Consider the following 19,649-nt stretch of genomic DNA (forward strand, 5'->3'; position numbering starts at 1 on the left):
TAATCTTCAGCATATTGCAAATGGAAAGGTAACTTGTTCAATGACAAAGCTAGCAATCCTGCCTCCCTGAGCCTTTTCCATTCCTCTCTTTTACTCTAGGACACAATGCTCCATCCTGCTCCATCCATTGCTATCTCTCTGACTGACAAATCAGAGAGCATAAACCTTCTCCAATCTGTATAATACAGGAATTCCTCAAAAATAAAACATAGGTGTAGAAGAAAAGGACATCAAATGTAAGGTAAAACAGCAGGGAGGAAGGGGCAACTGTGGGACAGTGCAGGCACTCTGAGCACACAAGCTGGAGAAAGCAAGCTCATGTATCAAGTGTTCTTCCTTCTCAGAAAACTGTATCATTTAATACAGAGCACTGCTCTCTACTAAAATTGTTTTCAACTCTATATGGTTCAATGAAAGGAAGAAATATAAACTAGGTGCCGTAATTCTAAAATCAAAATCAGATCGCATAATTCTAATACTTGAAGGAAAAGGTGAGCAGATTTAAGTTTTACACCAGTCAGAGCTTCACAGCTAATTCAAATAAAAAGAAATATCCTCTTACTCCTCTCCTTCTTGCTTTTTCTTTTTTCTTCTCCTCTGCTCTTGTGCCCTCTTTGTCCCTGTCCCTTCTCCCCTCCCCCTCCACATGCTCATTTCCGACCTTTCCACTCCTCTACTCTTCTTCTCTCATTAAACCTCTCCACATGAAAACAATTAAAATTAAAAATAATAAAAATATCAAAAGTGGTGCCACATCAAATTTCTTGTATCCATTTGGTTTTTTGTTTTGCTTTTTTTTTTTTTTTAGACCTATTTATTATATATATAGTCTTCTGCCTGTATATAGTCCTGCAGGTTAGAAGAGGGCACTAGATCCCATGACAGATCGGAATGAGCTACCATGTGGTTGCTGGGAATTGAACTCAGGACCTCTAGAAGAGCAGCAAGTGCTCTTAACCTCTGAGCCATCTCTCCAGCCCCCATTTGGTTTTTTGTGCACGTACACAATTTATTCTGCTCACATTTCCCCTCCTCCATTACCTTCTTATGCCCTTGCACTCTTACTAATCCTTTTCTTCTCAAACTCTTAAACTGCGTGCATGTCCCTTTGGTTGGTTGTTTTGTTTTGAGACTCCACAAATTTATTAGTTTACAGGAACATAAGCACTTTATCAGAGGCTACATACACAAAGTCTCTCTCTCTCTCTCCCCTGCAACTATTAATTCTGTATATCTCCAGGAAGAGGTAAAGAATTTTTTATTTTTTTGACAGAGTCTCACACAGTATGGACTAGTATCTAGTTACAGGCTGACTAGAATCTGTAATCCTCCTATCTCTACCTTCTGGGTACACATACTACATACATCAGGCTTGAAATTTTTTTCCATTTGTTTTTATTACTTTGAAAGGGGTCGGGGGGATGAGTTAGTGTGTGCGCTAAACTTATATTCTAGACTGACAGGCTGTTGTGAGCAGCATGACAGGGTGCTGGGAACCAAGCGTGGGTACTGTGCAAGAACAGAACATTACTTGCTCTCACTGGCTGAGCCACCATCTTTCCAGGTCCTTTTGTTGAAGTTAGAAAAAATGATCCTTCTTCCAAAAAAAAAAAAAAAAAAAAAAGAACTTGACACTCAAGCATAAGGACACCAGCACCCACATAAAGTAAGCAAACTTCTGTAATCCCAGCACCCACAAAACAAACAGAAGACTAGCTCAAGGGGGATCTTCAGGTTCAATGAGAAACCCTGTCTCAAAAAATAAGATGGAGAGCAATTAAAGAAGGTACTGAATGTTGAATTCTGTCCATATTCCAGTCCAGCACCCACACACAATTAAAATATATGAAGTTATGAATGAACATGGTGATACATGCCTATGATCTCAGCACCCAGGGTCAGCCTGGTCTACATAGAACTCTATTACAAGGAAGAGGTTAAAAAAATGAGATAGGGAAAGGTAGAGAGAAGTTAACCATGCATGGATAGACTTTATGGCCAGGAATGGTGGTGTATGCCAATAATCCCAGGACTCAGGATGCTAAAACAAGAACACCTTGAGTTCAAGGCCCACCTGGGCCATACAACTCTGCCTCGAAACCAGAAATAACACAAAATACATAAAGACTTACCCCAATTAATGAGTTTTTGGCATTTCCAATTGTAGTCAGGGCACTGAGATCAAATATGACTACAAAGTTGGCATTGTCAATGTTGAACACATGATTCTGAAAAGCCTCATGTTTAATCTCAGAACAGGCATCAGGAAGCTGGAGACTGTGTAGCAAATTGTTTAGTGCACAAGTCATTTCTCCCAAAATTAATTTATAGGCAGTCTCCAGAACGGGGATGTTCTTCAAGCTGAGCACTGCTTGATAAACAGCATGAGCTACAGCAACAACCTAGAGAAGAAAATTTCAGGGAACTGGTTAAAAATCACTATCTGTACGCAGCACCCTACGAAGATGACCCTGCAAGATTTAGACACGGTTCATAACACCCAAAAGGTTCACTTCAGAAGACCAACTGTAAGGAACCTGTGTATAGGTTACTTTTTTGCAAAGCTCTGTGAACTTATTATAAAGAATGCTCTTAAAAGCTGCTAATGTGAGAGAAGAGTCTTATTTGTTTTAAAGTCAATGCCAACACAAATACAAACAGCAGCTTAAGCTCCCCTACCTACCTAGGTCTATAGTCCATCTGGAGTGTCAGCTGATTAATAGCTAGTAACTTTATTTTTAATATATGCAATGCTTCTGAACTTGTGATAGAAATGTATCTGACTTTTCCCCTGTAGCTGGATTTAGCAACTTTGTGGGTTCTTTCTTCTACCCTTCTCCACAAACTATCTCCTAACACTAAATAAAAGAGGGAAAAAGGATAGAGGAAAGGAAAAAGATTCCTGAATAAAGTCAGGGGTTGGAAAAGAGGGCATCATTATCCTTCAGACTATTTTTCGCTGGTTAGGGGTGTCAGGATTTTTAGGGCAAGTTTGATCTTCAGTCAGGACATCTGATTTCTTCTTTGTTCACAACTACTTAACAAAACACAACAACAATGACCAACAACAACAAACCCCACCCTGCCTCTCAGGGCCCTGGCATTTATATACCCTCTGAAAAGTCTCCAGAATTCCAAATGTCACACAATGGCAGAAACTATCTGCAGCTGGCAAAACCATGCTGCTGCTAAAAAGCACATGGCAAATCACAGTCAGCTGCTGTGGACAATCTGAAGCAGCCACTGACCTGGGATTAAAACAACATTCTTATAATATTCCCGTGTTTTTTAAAAGAAACTAAAATTCCAAAATTGTCACTAGATTTGCCATTGTAATTATGGGTGTTCTGGAAAGGTCACTAGCTATCTCAGTCATGACGGTACTTAATGTGATGAGTATTAACCAAAAGTATTCATTGTAATCAGTTTATATTCAGCGTAAAGTATTAATTATTTCACAGTGACACAGTCTACTAAGCAACAAAAGTTCAATGTTACAAAGCATCTACTTGCTACTGCTTACCTCTTTTTCTTTGTGGTATCGTAGAAATAGTAGTTTAGATGATGGTATAAAAAGCTTTTCTACAAATGATGATGGGAGTTTTGTATTTATCTGCTCAACAATCTAAAATAACAAAATTTTAAAATAAGCTTAAGTTACAAAAGGGCATAGAAGAATCTTAAATGCACATTACAAGTGAAAAGTGTCAATCTTAAAAAGAATATATAGCTGGCGATTCTTTAAAAAATCAAAACTAGGGAGACAATAAAAGTATCTGGAGTTCTTTACTATTCTAAAAGTGGATAACGTGCCAAGGGAAGGCAATTGACAGCCTCCAATGAAGAAGACAGGCCATATGTTTCTAATTACAGGAGCTGAGACCTTAGTATAAAGACTCACTATTTCATCATATCTTTTTTTTTTTTTTTTTTTTGGTTCTTTTTTTTTTCGGAGCTGGGGACCGAACCCAGGGCCTTGCGCTTCCTAGGTAAGCGCTCTACCACTGAGCTAAATCCCCAGCCCCTATTTCATCATATCTTAAAGAGAGCGATTATATGGCTAAGTAAAGAAAAAGAAATTAAAGAAAAAAAATCACGTTTTTTTTTCTAAGAAATCAAATATAAGCAGGTTTTTGAAAATAGATATATTCTCCCATAAGGTACAAATCAGCACTACTGAGTCTTGGGAAAATGTGGACATGCCATTAATACAAAGTTAGGTAAGTCAGACTAAAGTGAGCTACCAAACACTAAACACAAATTGATACTAGGGGAAAAAACATACTGGACTAGAAAAGTGAGAATTATCAATGGATTCTTTAAAATGCAAGAACACACGAAGCAAATCTCTTTAATTTTTTTCACATCAACTTTAAGACCTACATAAACAATTTAAAAACAACAAAAACAGTAATCACATACCAATGTGAGCAAATTCAAGACTGAGATGATATAATCGGTACCACAAGTCTGGCAATTCTCCAGTTGGTCTAATCCATATGTAATGACCATGTCACAATGTATAGTCATGCTAGGATCCAAGCTGCCGAGCAAAACACCAACACACTCATTAGCAGCTGTCAACACAGCCTCAGAAAAAAACACTTGGTTTGCAGCCGTCACGCATCTCATTACTCTGTATAGAACCTGCAAATGGGGAAAACAAGCACCTTTTTAAACACTCACAAGTTTCTCTACACCACTATTTTCTATTTAATGCAGTTTCAACTCAAAAATATCTTGTCTTGTCAATAGTCTTGTTTAAGGAATTTTTTTTTTACTGAGATAGGGACAAGAGTGACCCAGGCTGGCATCAGAGATGTGCAGCTCATAGTTGATCCTCTAATTCTTGTTAGCAAATATGGGCATTTTTAATACAATTTTTTTAAAAATGTTGACTAAAAAGTATTCTAAATTACTATCATGACAAGAAATAGAATGTCACCCTTGAGTTCACTTATCCTCTCCCCCTGTGATTATCAGAGGCTGTATAAAAAGCTTACTATCTTTATCCCTCTGACACACACAACTTAGCACACTTCAGGGATGTCCTGCTCGCACCTGCTTAAACACAAATCTTGGATTTGTAACAATCTTTTCAAAGCAAATACTAAAATTGCTTTAAGCTTTTATTAAAGTTTACATATCAATGACCATGATAGCCAAGTATTCTACAACTGAGCCCTGGAAGTTCTTTTTCAAAATAAGAACACCAGATATGCACAATCCTATTGAGGATCATAAAAACCAGGTAATTTCCAACATACATAAAAATCACTAAACTGTTAATAGTACTTGTGTGCTACATTTCTAATAATAAAATTTTTGAAAAATGGAAAAGTTCACATACAAGTATCACAAATCTATAACAATCAATCAATAATACCCAGTCTTTAAAACCTGTAAAGAAGTTTCCTTAATGATATTTACAAACGGCAAAATGAAGGCCTTCATAACATATTCAAAATATAACTATTCTGAGGTTTATGTTTCTTTCCTTTTGTTTTGCATTTGAATTAACTGCCTTAACTCCACTCTTGAAGCAACAAACTTCTACATGATTAAAAAGGGAAGAAAGAAATTTTGAAGGTTTCAATTATCAACATGCAGATTTAGTTAAATGTATAATTCTGATACTTAATGCCAAATACACACCCACCTTACTAAGAATTACACAATACCTTATTTACTTAACAATGTGTCCAAAGTCATGTTCCTAAAGAAGCCAGCACTGTGCCTGAGCAGCAACACATTTCAGTCATGTAGGCTGTCTTCCCTGGCTGCCACTAACACATCTCCCTCCTCATTCCACGGCAGTGCTCACGGCTCATTGCTCTCTGCTAGATGGCACTGCACACTGACCACTCAAGGGTTGTGACTGTAATCTGGTCACATCTCATTCCTGACTTCAGGTTGTATTTTTAAACAGTATCTCTTTACATCAAAGAATAACACAGACGTGAGACTCCTGAGTTCCATCCCTATGCTCAAAGAAAATGACTAGTTTGTTTTCACTGCAGTAGTAGGGATGACATTTCCACAAACAGCAAAAGCTCTACTGCAAACCACACATTCAACCCAAGAGCGTGACTTCTGACACTTCATAGTGTATGGTTCGTACTGAGTTGAAAATTAAAAGGATCCTCAATTTAATTGTTTTTGCTTTCCGAGACAGGGTTTCTCCACATAGTTCTGGATGTCCTATAAACCAAACTGGCCTCAAACTCAAAGAGATCTGCCTGCCTCTGTCTCCAGAGTGCTGGGCACCACTATCCCAAGCAAGGAGAATCAACTTTTAAAGAAAGAATAGTATTAATGTTTAAAGTCTTAAAACTAGGTATTAAAATATTAAGTTCAGGCTGAGGAAAAAGTTCAATGTTTTATGAAGTACAGGTGCGGATAGAGCCTGTGCAAGGTACTAACTTCAATCCTCAGTACTGTAAGAAAAATAAGAACTCCTTAAGGAAATGTTAAGAGTGTATAAGAAATTAAGATGGCCCTTTTATGGTGAGGTGAGAGTTCAAGGACAGTGGCTGATAAGGAGGCTTCCCTACTTTCTGAGTACAGAGTAGCTAGGGACAAACACATTTAACATGTTAAGCAAATGAAAGGTCAATATAGTTCAATGTGTACAGGAGGCCCTCACTATACAACCTGGTCTTTAAAAGATACTTACATCTGTTACATATGCCTCGGTAATTGGTGGACCCCGAATTGGGCTAAAGCGCTCCCCAATGCTCCTCACCACAGTACTGAACACACGGAGAAGCGCTGCCAGCTTTGGTAATGACACTGATGGAGGAGGAACATCTTCATCCACTGACTCCCCAGAGGCCACATGGCTGAGGTCCTAGATGTGAATACATAACATTCTTATTGAAATAGTAGAGTACAAGATTTTTTATGGTTTTGTTGCTATATACTGGTAATCAGGAATCAAGCACAACCCCTTGCATATACTAGGTAAGCACTCGACAGTGAACTTTACTCCAGTCCCTATTTCTTTGTAATGTATTCCTAGATACCCCTAAAACTTTAATTCATGTTTGAGATAAGAGTCTTCTTACTATGTTGCCAAGACTCCTGAGCCCAATCGATCCTCTTAGTCTCAGCCTCTGGAGTAGCTGAGACTTACCCTGTAAGTCTCCCAATTCTGTACGACACATAACGTTGACAGATTTTTTTTTTCCCCTTTTCAAACAGTGTCTCACTAAGTAGCCCTGGCCTGGAAATCAATATGTAGATTAGGCTGAATTCGAACACACAGAGATTCACCCAATTCTGCCTCCCAGGTGCTGGAATTAAGGATGTGTTCAACCACACCAAGTCCTAGAAAGATAGTTACCAATTAAGAGATATTTTAGTCTAAAAACTCCAAACTCCATATGCCTAAAGTTCTCTAAATCATTCCTTATAAAACCAGATTAAATTATAGAAATGATCTGCACCAATGCAGGAGTTGGAAAAAAAAACCCAGTCTTTATGCATATATTACTGTATAAGTACAAATGGAACAAAGTTTTGCCACTCCTAGATTTGTTTTCTACTAAATTCTCATTCCATGTAATCTCTGACCAAAATATATTAATAGCATGTACTCCAAAAAGAATGGGATTAGAAATGTAAAGAACTACTCTATAAACTTATAATCTAGTTTAAAGTATAAAATATACCCAAAGAGAATGACTAAGATTTGGGTATATTTATAATCAACACATTTCTACAGAAAATCAAATGCCAAATACAAAAGGAGTCAGTCAGAGTGGCACACACCTTTAATCCCAGTATGTGGGAGGCACAGAGAGATCTCTACGAGTTTAAGACCATCCTGGTCTACATAAGCAGCTAAGGTTACACAAAGAGATGAAAAGAGGGGGTGGGGGGGAGAGGGAAGGAAGAGAGGGAGGGAGGGAGAAGGAAGAAAAGTGGGTATTTAAATCACCTAAGTGTCTAAACCTATAAAAACGAGTACCTTCTGAAAAACTAATAATCATCTGTATAGGTGAGTAGGGGGGTGAAATAAAGGGATGAGATAACCTACATCCTGTATGTCCCAAGGAATCAAAGTATAATATTCTATTTACTTTTCCTGAAAAAGCAAGCACTCCAGTGATGAAAGTGGTAGAATAAGCACCTCTAAGTACAAACAGCAAAGAGCTAAAGCAAACTCAGTATTCAGAGCCGTCAACACCAGACAGAACTTACGGTCCTCCCACAGGAGACAACAAACGCCACAGCAGTGAGGCCAGAGAAGAGCAAAGGCTGTAGGAAGTGCCCTGAAAGTTACCGCATTCACAGTGGAGTGAACCAGATTTTGCCCTGGACAGCATAATATGAGAGTCTGTGAATAGGCTGGGGCAGCATCTTTAGGGACAGTTATCATTTCTGAACAGCATCTATCTGCCTTTTGATAACAACAACCAACAAAAAAAGATTTGTCTTCAAGAAAAACATCTGCTATTAAGAATATTCAAGCTTTGTATAGTATCAACCTAGACACTTTTTCCTGTTAACTTGAAAATACCAAAAAATAAATAAAATTGAACCTCAATGATCTTACAAGTTCTGCTTAAATGTCAGTTTAGTTATTTTTAAAATGAATCTACTTCTGTTTAAAATCTCTGAATTTTCTTTATTAATACTTTAAGAATCACTTACACTTGGCTTTCTACAACTTACCTCAGCGTATGCCTCCATGTCTTCTAAAAATTGACCAAGAAGAGTGGTAGAAAATGCAAGGTCAGCTACCCAAAATGGCTCCAAACTCTGCAACCACCCTTGACATCATAGAAGAAATTTTAAGGAGATTTAAAAAAAAAAAAAAATGGTGGGGTACCAAAATTAAAAATGAAACCTGCTTTCAAGCTACTTACTCTTACAGCATGGCCTATATCATAATATTAGGACTGCCATTAAAAGCATGCTAGTAATTAATCAAGCCTCTTTTAATAGAACAGAAATTAACAACCTTCAGAAATCAGTATGTAAATCTTGCAGTTTCTTTGCTAATTAAATACCTACAATGTGTGTTGTGTGTCTCAAAGTGCCACCATGTACTATCAACCTAGCTTTCTACTATTCCAGAGTCAGAACTAGTTGTTAAAGGTGTGTGTTTGGCATCAAAGCTGGAGTGACACCATCTATTCTCACTGGCATATACTCTTTTCTGAAGTTACTACAGCAAATATGCAGACAGGAAGAGAAACTTTACCATGTGAAATAGGCAGGTGTGTACAAATTAGTTCAGCTATCATTTGTTCTCTATCACACACAACAAACTTCCAAATATTTGTGGCTCATTATTATTAAAATAACCAGAAAAGCAACAAGTAAAATAACCTATAACCAGAATCTTCTATTCCAAGTTTCAGGATATTCCAACCTCTTGACTTTCTCTTGCTAAACATGCTACAGATGACCCGATATAGTCTTTAAATTCTCACAGGTGCGAATCTGTAATTATTTTCCTAACTAGTATTTATTGTCTAAGTATGCTTTTAAAAGATCAAGAGCTATCAAGTGATACTCATTTATATGTATCTAATAGCTAATATGCCTTCTTAAAGCAACCCTTTTATCTAGATCAGATCAACTCTTCTTTGCACAGTATTTACAAGAACTGACACAAGCTAAAGACTTACCAGACACCTGCTGTGTAAGGGAGGGTTTCTGAGTATGATCTATGTGCCATCCAACTAATATATCAACTGTATCCTTGATGGAGATAAAAAACAAAACAAAACAAACAAGACAGGAGGCCAGTCATTTTAAGGTTTCATTGCTATTTCATCAGTGAGATCACATCATATTAAAAGACCCTGGAAAAAGTTGTTCAATTTACCTGGGAGCTACAGAGAAAAATAAAAGAACTGTAGTCACGACACTGAGGATATTAATTTTCCCTTCTATACCAAAAGTATTAATGTCAGAAAGAAAAATGCAGTTGTTAATGTTTTATAAAGTAACATCATCATCACTGTCATCATTATCACCTCTGTCGTGATAGGAAACCAATCGACTCCTTCCCCCAAAACATCATGTATTTGAAGAGTCAGGATCTTGTCTCTATCTGATATCCCACTTCTTTACACAACCCTAGTACCAAACAGTATGAGAAACTCACCCTAAAATTAGTGCTGAAAATATGAGGGTAGCATCGAGCCACCAAAAGAATGCACTTAACACATTTGCAAAGTAATTCTGGTGTATCCACATTTTCAAGAATGGATTGTAGGCTGGTCATCACAAGCTGAAAAACAAAGTTAAGATCATAAATATTTGACAAAGTTGAAAGAAAATTAAAAAAAAATTGTTTCACAACTGATTATGATACCAATAAAACATAGAACTAGAGAGTATAAAATACCACCACTTTTATCTAAATATTTCAAGCTTAGTATTATAAAATAAAAATTTAAGTAAAAGTTCATTCACTATATTGGGATGAGAACCAACATTGCACTCTATTAATGACTATTAACACTAGTTCCTATCGTATCAACTAACTTTAGTGCTAAATGATTCCTCTATATATTATTCGTAAGTAACCCTATGGCTATGATTGAATTTAAAGTACAAAAGTTAAGATATAGCCAGATATGGTGTCATATGAACTCTTGAGAGTTTAAGGCTATTTTTGTCTACACAAAAAGCCCCATGCTAGCCAGGGATAAATAACTCAACCCACCAACACACCACTAAAAAAGTAAGATGTACTTAAGAAACTAATTTCTTTAAAGCATCTCGGTTACTATAGAACCCAGCATGTAGGTATGGTAAGGCTAGGAGCAGTGGCATAGGCCTTTAGCTCCAGTGCTTGGGAGGTTGAGGAAGAATAAATAGATCAGAAAAGCCTGACTACAAAGGAAAACCCTTTCTTAAAACAACAAATAACAAAAAGAAAAACATTGTCAGAGTAAATGTTAGGCCATTGATATGCTTTACAGCAAAATATATGCATTTTGTTTCTAATCAAAATAATCTGGAGCTCATCAATTAGCATGGCACCCCCTAGATGACATTCAGTCTTCTTTCCACTAAGACCTCCACAGTGCATTTTTAATATACATGAGGTCCGGGATATAATCTTCAGCAACACCTAACTCACCACTACCACCACCACCAAAAAAAAAAAAAAAAAGTGATATGCCTGAGTTAGAGTATTTAAGGCAGGTAGAGGTGACATCCTTTAATCCTAATACACTGACTGGTCTACAGAGCAAGTTCTAGAGCAAGTTCTCTTAGTAAAGATAAACTCTGTCTCAAAAAGTACAAACAAAACAGAACAAAAAGAAAGCATTTATCCAAGTGATCTACATAGTGAACTGTGATCTGTGGATTTGGAATCTTTCAAACTACAGTTAGAAAATACTTATATAAAAGTTATGTATAAAATTAGATCAAAGTGCTACTATTCTGTTTAGTTATAAGTAATTAATAAAAACTTTCATAAGTTTATATAATCAAGGAAAAATGTATATGGGTTTTTCATTCATTCAGACACGCACAGGCGCGCACGCACATTTTTTAAATTACTCAAAATACAGCAGTTTGTGAGCTATAAAAAAGCAAACAAAGCCAGGCATAGCAGCACAAGTCTCTAGTCCCAGCACTCAAAAGACAGCAGCAGGAGGATCTCTTTAGTTTCGAGCTAAGCAGGGATACATAGTTAAAATTCTACCTCGAATGGATGGATGGATGGATGGACGGACGGACGGACAGACGGATAGCTATTCCAGGTACCAAATAAGTAATTAAGTAGTTTTTTTTTCAAACATTCCCTCAATAAAAAATGTTATATAAATATTGCTTAGCTCAAACTGTAAAGTCAAGGCATTAGATGACAGTATACACACTGCACAGTGAGACCTCATATCCAAAAAAAAAAAAAAAAAAAAAAACCAAAAACCTATTTTGGGAATGGCCTTTTCTATATATCCAGATAATTTAGAGGGAAGCAGAACTAAACAGAAGCTGGTGTTCACTGATAAATTGATGTCTGCATTATTTAGATTAATAATTTTTGAAATTATCAAATCTAAACTTAGGGAATTTCAAAGGGGAAGAGAAAGGAAAAAAGATTTAGAAATTAATTGTGATGTTTAGCTTTAGTCTCAAAAGCTGATGGCCTCTCAGACTAAACTCTCACAGTGGAGTTCCTACTTTCAAATCTGCAAGTCACTCTAGTATTAAGCAACTTCAAAGGGAAGCTTCTAAAAAATAAAAACGTAAATGCTTAAAATTAAACTCCTTTAAACCTAACCTGATTCAACTCAAAGGCACCTCCTTTGCACAGGCCTGTCCTCATCAGAGGCAGCCAAGCCCATCCTGAATCTCACTCCACTCCTCCATGGGTCCCCGGCTCACCTGCATCACCGAAGAAAAGGCTTTCTTCTCGCCAACAGTCTCCAGTGCTCTGTAAGTGGCACACAGGTAGAGGAGCTTCACCTCATCTTTCGCAGATGAGCTAAATTTGCTAAAAATCCACTTGAAGATCTTCTCAGCCTCGTAGCTCAGAGAAGCACAGAGAAGACCAAGACAGCAAGCTCCCTCTTGCCTCAACTCCTGAAGCAACTTACTACTGTGTTTGTTTTAATGCAAATGGAACAAAAAAAACCATACAAAAGGCATCAATTTTCAAGGATGAAAGTATGGCGCATATTACAACAGAATGTCTCTCCTATGTATTCAAGAATTCCTAATAACTTTCCAAAGCTCAAACTGGAATTTTACCCATTCTACATCTCTATCCTCTGAATTCTACAATGCTCTAAAAATCCTTTATCAGACATTAGATTTCTTTACAAAATCATTTACTAAGAAATACTAAAAAGAACAGAAGTGCTAAACTCCATGCTTCAGGTTATAATTGATTCACAGAAAGAGGCATAAGGAAATTATTAGAAAATGCACTCCACTTCTCTATAATACCCAACAAGTAAAGACTCCAAAGTAGAAAATATTTAGTAGCTAAACCACAAACTTATAAAGATTACAGTTAAAATTAAGTACAGCATTAAGAAATTATGTAAAATAAAACAGTGATCTGCTAATTTGAGTGTTTTTAATACTGTAATTCTTTGGAATCACTGCATATCTATGCAAAGCCTAGAGATTATTTAAAGAATGAAGTTTCCCTTTCCCTTTGCTCTCTAAGCATTTTTAAAACTCTCTGGAACAATAGTTTTCATTCATGAAAGCATCATGTTTTTCCACATGCCAATGTTTAGGAAAGAAGATTCTCTTTCAAGTAGACTCCATTTGTAATCAATAGTAATTAACATATAAGTAACAAGTTTACAAGACTTAGTGATGCAGTCCAGGGTCTATCTTGTTTACTTGTTTTTACAATTTCCTTCAAAGTCACCTAAATGTGACCCTTCTTACTTACCTTTCATTTAGTACATCATGCACAGCAGCCAAGATATTATCCAACTGTTTAACTAGTACCTTTAAGAAATAAATATAGAAACTTCAGATTCAACTTAAAAAAAGCACTGTATACATTCTTTATCTTTCCATTCAGATTATGATTATACAGCATGTCACTTTACATGTTTCAAAACTCTCTGCAAGAGTAGCTTTCATTCATAAAAGCATCAGCTCATGCCTTTCCACAAGACAATATTTAGGAGAGAAGATTCTCTTTCAAGTAGAATCCTCAATCACATGAGGATGGCATGTTTCCCCTTCAGGCCATGAAAGAGACTGACTCACAGGAAATAAGAGTCATAATCAGTATCGAGATACATTCAAGCTCATTTTAACTGACAGCCTCTGGAGAGCATTCACATGGGATTACAAGGGGATTGAAAGGGGTAATAAAGGAATACAGTGACAAAGCAATGACAGAATCTAGGGCTGACAGCATGAGCTTCATTGCACATCTTTCTATTCGCTCTATAATCAAAACTTTCCATAATGTAATTTAAGGGAAAGAGCCTCACTGCACTAGTCTTTGTAAATTTTCTCCTGTATCAAGTTCTTAAGATCAGGAAAATTACTTAAGAATGGAGAAATATTTCATAACTGATTTTGAAATTTGTCTTAAGGGCTTTTCCATTTCTTTCCATTATTATTTCAAAGTGCATGTGTGTTCTCACAAAGAAGTGCTCTTGGAGGCCAAAGGTGTCTAATCACCTGGAGCTAGACTTAAGGCAATTGTGAGGTGCCCACCATGAATGCTGGGAATCAAACTCAAGATCTGTGCAAGAGACATCCTTAACCTGAGATGCCCAGCTTTTCCTTTTTTTATTTTTTTTAAGAATTATTTTATGTCTATGAGTACACTGTTGCTGTTTTCAGACTCACCAGAAGAGGGCATCAGATCCCATAACAGATGGTTGTGAGCCACCATGTGGGTGCTAGGAGTTGAACTCAGGAACTTTGGAAGAGCAAGTCAGTGCTCTTAACTGCTTTTTCATTTCTTAATCCCTGGTCACTAGACCACTCGCATATATAAAACACATACCCCATACTTCCACTTCATGTATGAAAAGTAGAGATACACTGCCCTGTCAGAAAAAACTCAGCAGGGCTATCCAGAATGCTTAAAAGAAAAAATTTAAATGCACTTTATAAAAAGACACCAAGGTGACTCCAACAATAGCCATCATAGATAAATGATACATTAGGGACCTTTCATTCCAAGGTGCCTTAACATAGGACAAGTGCAAAGTTAAGGAAGCCCTTCATTTTTTCCTAGAAGCAATCAATTCCTGCTGAAAATTCCCAACAAGGAACCTCGTTGTGTACTTTGGAAACCCTGACAATCCTCAGCAACTTCCAAGCACATATCCTTACCAGTTTATTTTCTGGCTGCTGAATAAACTCCTTCAGCTGCTTTACAGTAGCCAGTCTTCGGTCTCTGTCATCTTCCCGGGTGATCCTCCGAAGAAGATTCGACAGTCGAGACTCATCAGAGTACGACATCGATCGCTCTGTGAATATAAATATTTTTGTAGCCATTTAATATACTAAAAATATGAAGTGCACATCAGGCATTCTAAATTACATCAGAACCAGGGTATACTGGTCTCTCCTTTGTTCGGTTTTCTGGATCTACAGAAGAATGCTTGTTTACAGTTCCACAGACCCCCAAAAACTCTGGTCAAAGATAATATGAATGAAAAACCCACAGCAAACTGCACATCTCACTGAGGAAACCAGCTAAGAAAGAAAAGAAGAAAAGCTTAGAAACCATTTTCTAGTTCCATTTCAAGCGACAGTCAAGATCCAGGTGAAAAGGAGCATGGTGACAGTTAGCTGCAGTCCAAACACAACTATTCCGAGTTCACAGGTTTGGTGATTAAGGAAAAACAGGGAAGTCATCTCAAGAAAAACAAGAACCAAGAAAGGAAACAGGGGAGGGGAAAACAAAACAGGAATAGGCAATGACTCCAAGCCAGGGATAATGTCTCTATAAGCAAAAAAGACCATGCCCCTGCAGGAAACCTCTTGTTCACATTATCATTTCCCTATTTTGGGCAGAAGGGTGTTGGAAATCAAACCTGGGTAAGAGTAAAAAGTGCACCTAACCACTGAACCATCTCCATCTCCCTAGCCCACAAAAATCGGTTGCTTTTGTTTTTTTTTAAGATAAATGCATTTTTTTTCTTTTTTTCGGAGCTGGGGACCGAACCCAGGGCCTTGCGCTTGCTAGGCAGCGCTCTACCACTGAGCTAAATCCCCAGCCCCAATAAATGCATTTTTTAAAGGTGGTATATTTGTACCCACACAAAATATTCAACAAGGTACACATAAAACAAACTACACTGTGCAAAAAGCAATTGTATAAAACAAACCATACACACACACACCCTTTCTTACAAGCTAGCAGTTCACAGAAACATAGTGTAAATGGTTGCCATCTACATACTTTGCACAACTGCACTCATCTGCTCATCGTGGCCATCAGGGGTAATGTGTCAGCCCTGGTTTCCAACACTTACCCTGTGATTTCCTCATGTCTTTGGTGGCTAACGCACGACTGCCATGCTGAACACTGGTAAACTCAGGGCTGGTCACATTGTTAATCCTCAGCTCTTGCCCCAACGACTTCCGACCATAAGTATTTTCCCCAGATCCTCCATTGACACTGTAGCCACCTGAAAACAGCAATGTTTACATTATCTTAACAGGGCCCAGTTTCATTCCCTGAACTAACAGGATCTTACTCATTTACAACCTAATTCTCTCATCTCCCCTGTGCTACCTGACTCCAAACCATTTTGATTCCTTCACTGGAAGGTAAATAGAGAAATAAAAGTTAAATTCAGACAGATGCTTAAGCACATTTTAGATGAGTAAATGAGACAGTAGCCTGGAAGAACCTCAGATGTTACCTGGCAGGAGGGTTTAGAAAAGAGGAGCAGGTCTAAAACAGAAGCATGCCCCAACAGGAGAAAAATCTATGTACCCTTTTCGTCATTCTGTATGTCAGCATGGCCTCTGGTATCATCGTGCCTTTGCCGAGACACCACAGCTGAATTTGAAGGTTGCAGTCCATAAGAGGAAGAAACACCCCTATCTCTGGATGAGGAGTATTTTAAAGTATCTGGGTCGGCTGATGCACTATCAGTTCTGAAAAAGAAAAAGAAAGCTATTAATATTAGAGCTCTAAGCAAACGTTTTAATAGCCAAAGCTATATGGAATCTCTCCCTCTAACCTTTATGCTCAGCCATAACTATCTAAGCACCCCATTGTCTAATAAGTCTTTCAGCTGAAAAGGGATTGTCAACAATTGTAAACAACAAACTGTCTGCAGCTCATGCTCTCCTGTTGAAGAGCCACCTGGATTACACTGACCAACTCATGCTAATTTATTTACTTAATTTGCTTTTTTTCACAGAATGGAGATTGTGCAGGTGCCAGTGCACATATGTGCATATGTGTGGAGACTAACAGGTTGAGATCAAGCTCTGGTGTTACCCTTCAGAAGCTGTTCATTTTCTCCCTTGGGAGTCTCCTGCCACAAATCTGCCTACCTCTGACTCCCCTAAGCTGTGATTACAAACATACCTACCACATCCAGCTTTTTATGTAGATGCCAACTCAGGTCCTCGTGCATATGCAACAATTGTTTTATGGAGAAAGCTACCTCCTCAGCCCCAGGAGTTTCTTGTTTTGCATGCTTCCTGCCCCAGGAAAACTAAACAACTTGTAACTCTAACGCAAGGATTCCCTCCCGTAATGTGATTCTAAAAGGTTAAGTGGTCAGTCTTCCAGGTTACAAATAAAAAATAGTGTCAGGTCAAAGAGATTGCATGCTCCAAAATCTTTGTAAAGTTAGTTCCTATAGAATGTCTACTAAACTCTCAACACTCTTCAATTATCTAGCAGGAAAATATACACTGGTATTTCAAAAACAAGTAGGCTATAAGAACACTAAAAGAAAGATCGTGTTTATGCTCAGCTATATTTTAATGCCTTCACCAAAACGAATGCCAACTAAACTTATTTAAAAAGAAATAAAGTTAAATTTTTTATTACATTAAATTACTTGTTGTGAGTTGAAACCAGTGGTGGGTACATACATATGCCCACAAGAGCCATAGCAAACATATAAAAGTTAAAAATGACAACGTGTGGCTGTCAAGCCTCTCCTTCCAACATGTGGTCCCCAAAGTCTGGCCTGAGGTCATCAGGCTTGACAACAAGAGCACTTAGACACATCTTGCCAGCCCAGCAAACAAATATTAAAAGAAGGCAAGGTCTCAGAATTACAGACATGCTAACTCTGAAGGCTGGGATCAGTAATGTAATTACTGTCAGAAAATGCCGGACACTTTGGGAATTAACAAGTGGCGTAGTCCAAGACAAAACTAACATCTTTATCCACCTATTAGCTCCTGTTAGTTTATGTCTCAATTTCCTTCTCAGTGAAATAAAGAACCAAGGCAAGCTACAAGAATTTCATGAGTATCTTCTAGGTTTCACTCATAAACTGTCGAGAAGGAAGAAAACCAAATATTCTATTTTAGCATATGAAAAATACAAATAACTAGTTGCTTGTTTGACTATCCCAAGAAAAAGAAATACATTTAAAAATAATAGTAGTAGTAATAGCAGTAATTTCTCTATCTATTACAACTATCTTCTGGGCTGGTAATAAAACCTACAATCTTAACTAAAAGCAAGATTACACAGTTCAGCAGGCTAACCCAGGCAATTTAGTGACACCTTGCCTCATAAAAATCTCATGTAATTTTTTATTAGAATAAATTACTTATTCTGAGTGTGACTCTCAGTGGTGGATATATACATGTGCCCACAAGTACCACAGCAAACATATAAAAGTTAAAAATGACAACTGTGGCAGTCAACTCTCTCCTTCCAACATGTGGTCCCCAAGTCTGGGGTAGTTGTGCACACCTTTAATCAAGGCACTCAAGAGGCAGACAGAGACAATCAGATTTCTGGGTTCAAGGCCACCCTGGTGTATAAAGTGAGCTCCAGGAGTATACAGAAAAACACTGAAATCTATCACACACACACCCCAAAAAAAGGGAAAAATATGGAGCTGGAGAGACAGCTCAGTGGTAAAGAACATTGACTGCCCTTCCAGAGGTCCTGAGTTAAATTCCCAACAACCCATACTAGCTCACAACCATCTGTAATGAGATCCAATGTCTTCTTCTGGTGTATCTGAAGTGCACAGTGCACTTCATAAAATAAATAAAGTGCACATACATAAAATAAATAAAATCTTCAAAAAAAATAGCACATTGGCTGCTATTCCAGAGGACGAGGTTCAATTCCCAGCACACACAGCAGCTCCCAACTGTCTGTAAGTCCATTTCTAGAGTATCGGCACCCTCACATAGACAAACGTTCAGGTAAAGCATCAATGCACATAAAAATAAATCTTTAAAAAACCTGATGATTGGGGCTGGAAAGATGGTTCAGCATTAAGAGCACTGACTGCTCTTCCAGAGGTCCTGAATTCAATTCCCAGCACCCACATGGTGGCTCACAACCATCTGTAATGAGATCTGATGCTCTCTTCTGGTGTGTTTGAAGACAGCTACAGTGTACTCATAAAATAAAATAAAATAAAATAAATAAATCTTAAAAAAAAAACATGATGATTGGTGAGTAGGAGGATAAAGGGTAGTTTAGAGCTCCTTGGCTACTATAAACAAGGAGGGGTTCTAGGATTAATATCCAGTTCCACAGAACAAACAAAACAAAACAAACTAAACAAACAAACAAAAAAAAAAAAAAACCTGAACTCAACAGCAGGATTTTACATACATGCTTCTTTTTTACTTCATCCTGTTCTTATCCCCACAAGCTAGACACCTTGGTCTGTACTTACTGCAATTCCTGCTGATACAGAATGTAGAACAGGTCCAACTAAACTTGACCTCCTAACTAGAAAATCTAAGTCAGTGTCACAACACAGCAAGCTAAAACTAAGGGTAGACTGTCCTCTTCAAGAATGTCTGTGCCCATACAAACAAAGCTAATTCTTCAAATGCAGAGAAATAAAATCCACAAAACTGGGGTTGGGGTGGGGTAGATTGCAAATATTTTATTGCAGATGCTAATTCATTCAGTAAGAATTAATGCTCAGTGGAGCATGAAAACTTATTAAATAATTCAAAAATAATCCTTCCTATCTCTAAAAGCATCATATTAAATGTTT

The 19,649-nt window shown here is 37.5% G+C and overlaps 1 protein-coding gene across 2 annotated transcripts in view; it reads right to left on the reverse strand.

The window, feature by feature from the left end:
* Positions 1–19,649, reverse strand: part of Smg1 (SMG1, nonsense mediated mRNA decay associated PI3K related kinase) — a 101,809-nt gene that overhangs the window by 57,006 nt on the left and 25,154 nt on the right. For both annotated transcript variants that reach the window (XM_087592724.1, NM_001427295.1), the window contains 12 exon segments: positions 16,418–16,581; positions 15,951–16,106; positions 14,803–14,939; positions 13,391–13,449; positions 12,367–12,580; positions 10,124–10,249; positions 9,642–9,714; positions 8,680–8,777; positions 6,677–6,850; positions 4,423–4,647; positions 3,524–3,625; positions 2,133–2,402 (listed from right to left, as the gene is read on the reverse strand). In XM_087592724.1, the coding sequence (XP_087448850.1) occupies positions 2,133–2,402; positions 3,524–3,625; positions 4,423–4,647; positions 6,677–6,850; positions 8,680–8,777; positions 9,642–9,714; positions 10,124–10,249; positions 12,367–12,580; positions 13,391–13,449; positions 14,803–14,939; positions 15,951–16,106; positions 16,418–16,581 (1,798 nt within the window).

The sequence above is a fragment of the Rattus norvegicus genome, chromosome 1 (genome assembly GCF_021556685.1).
Source record: "Rattus norvegicus strain SHRSP/BbbUtx chromosome 1, alternate assembly SHRSP_T2T, whole genome shotgun sequence".
NCBI lineage: Eukaryota > Metazoa > Chordata > Mammalia > Rodentia > Muridae > Rattus > Rattus norvegicus.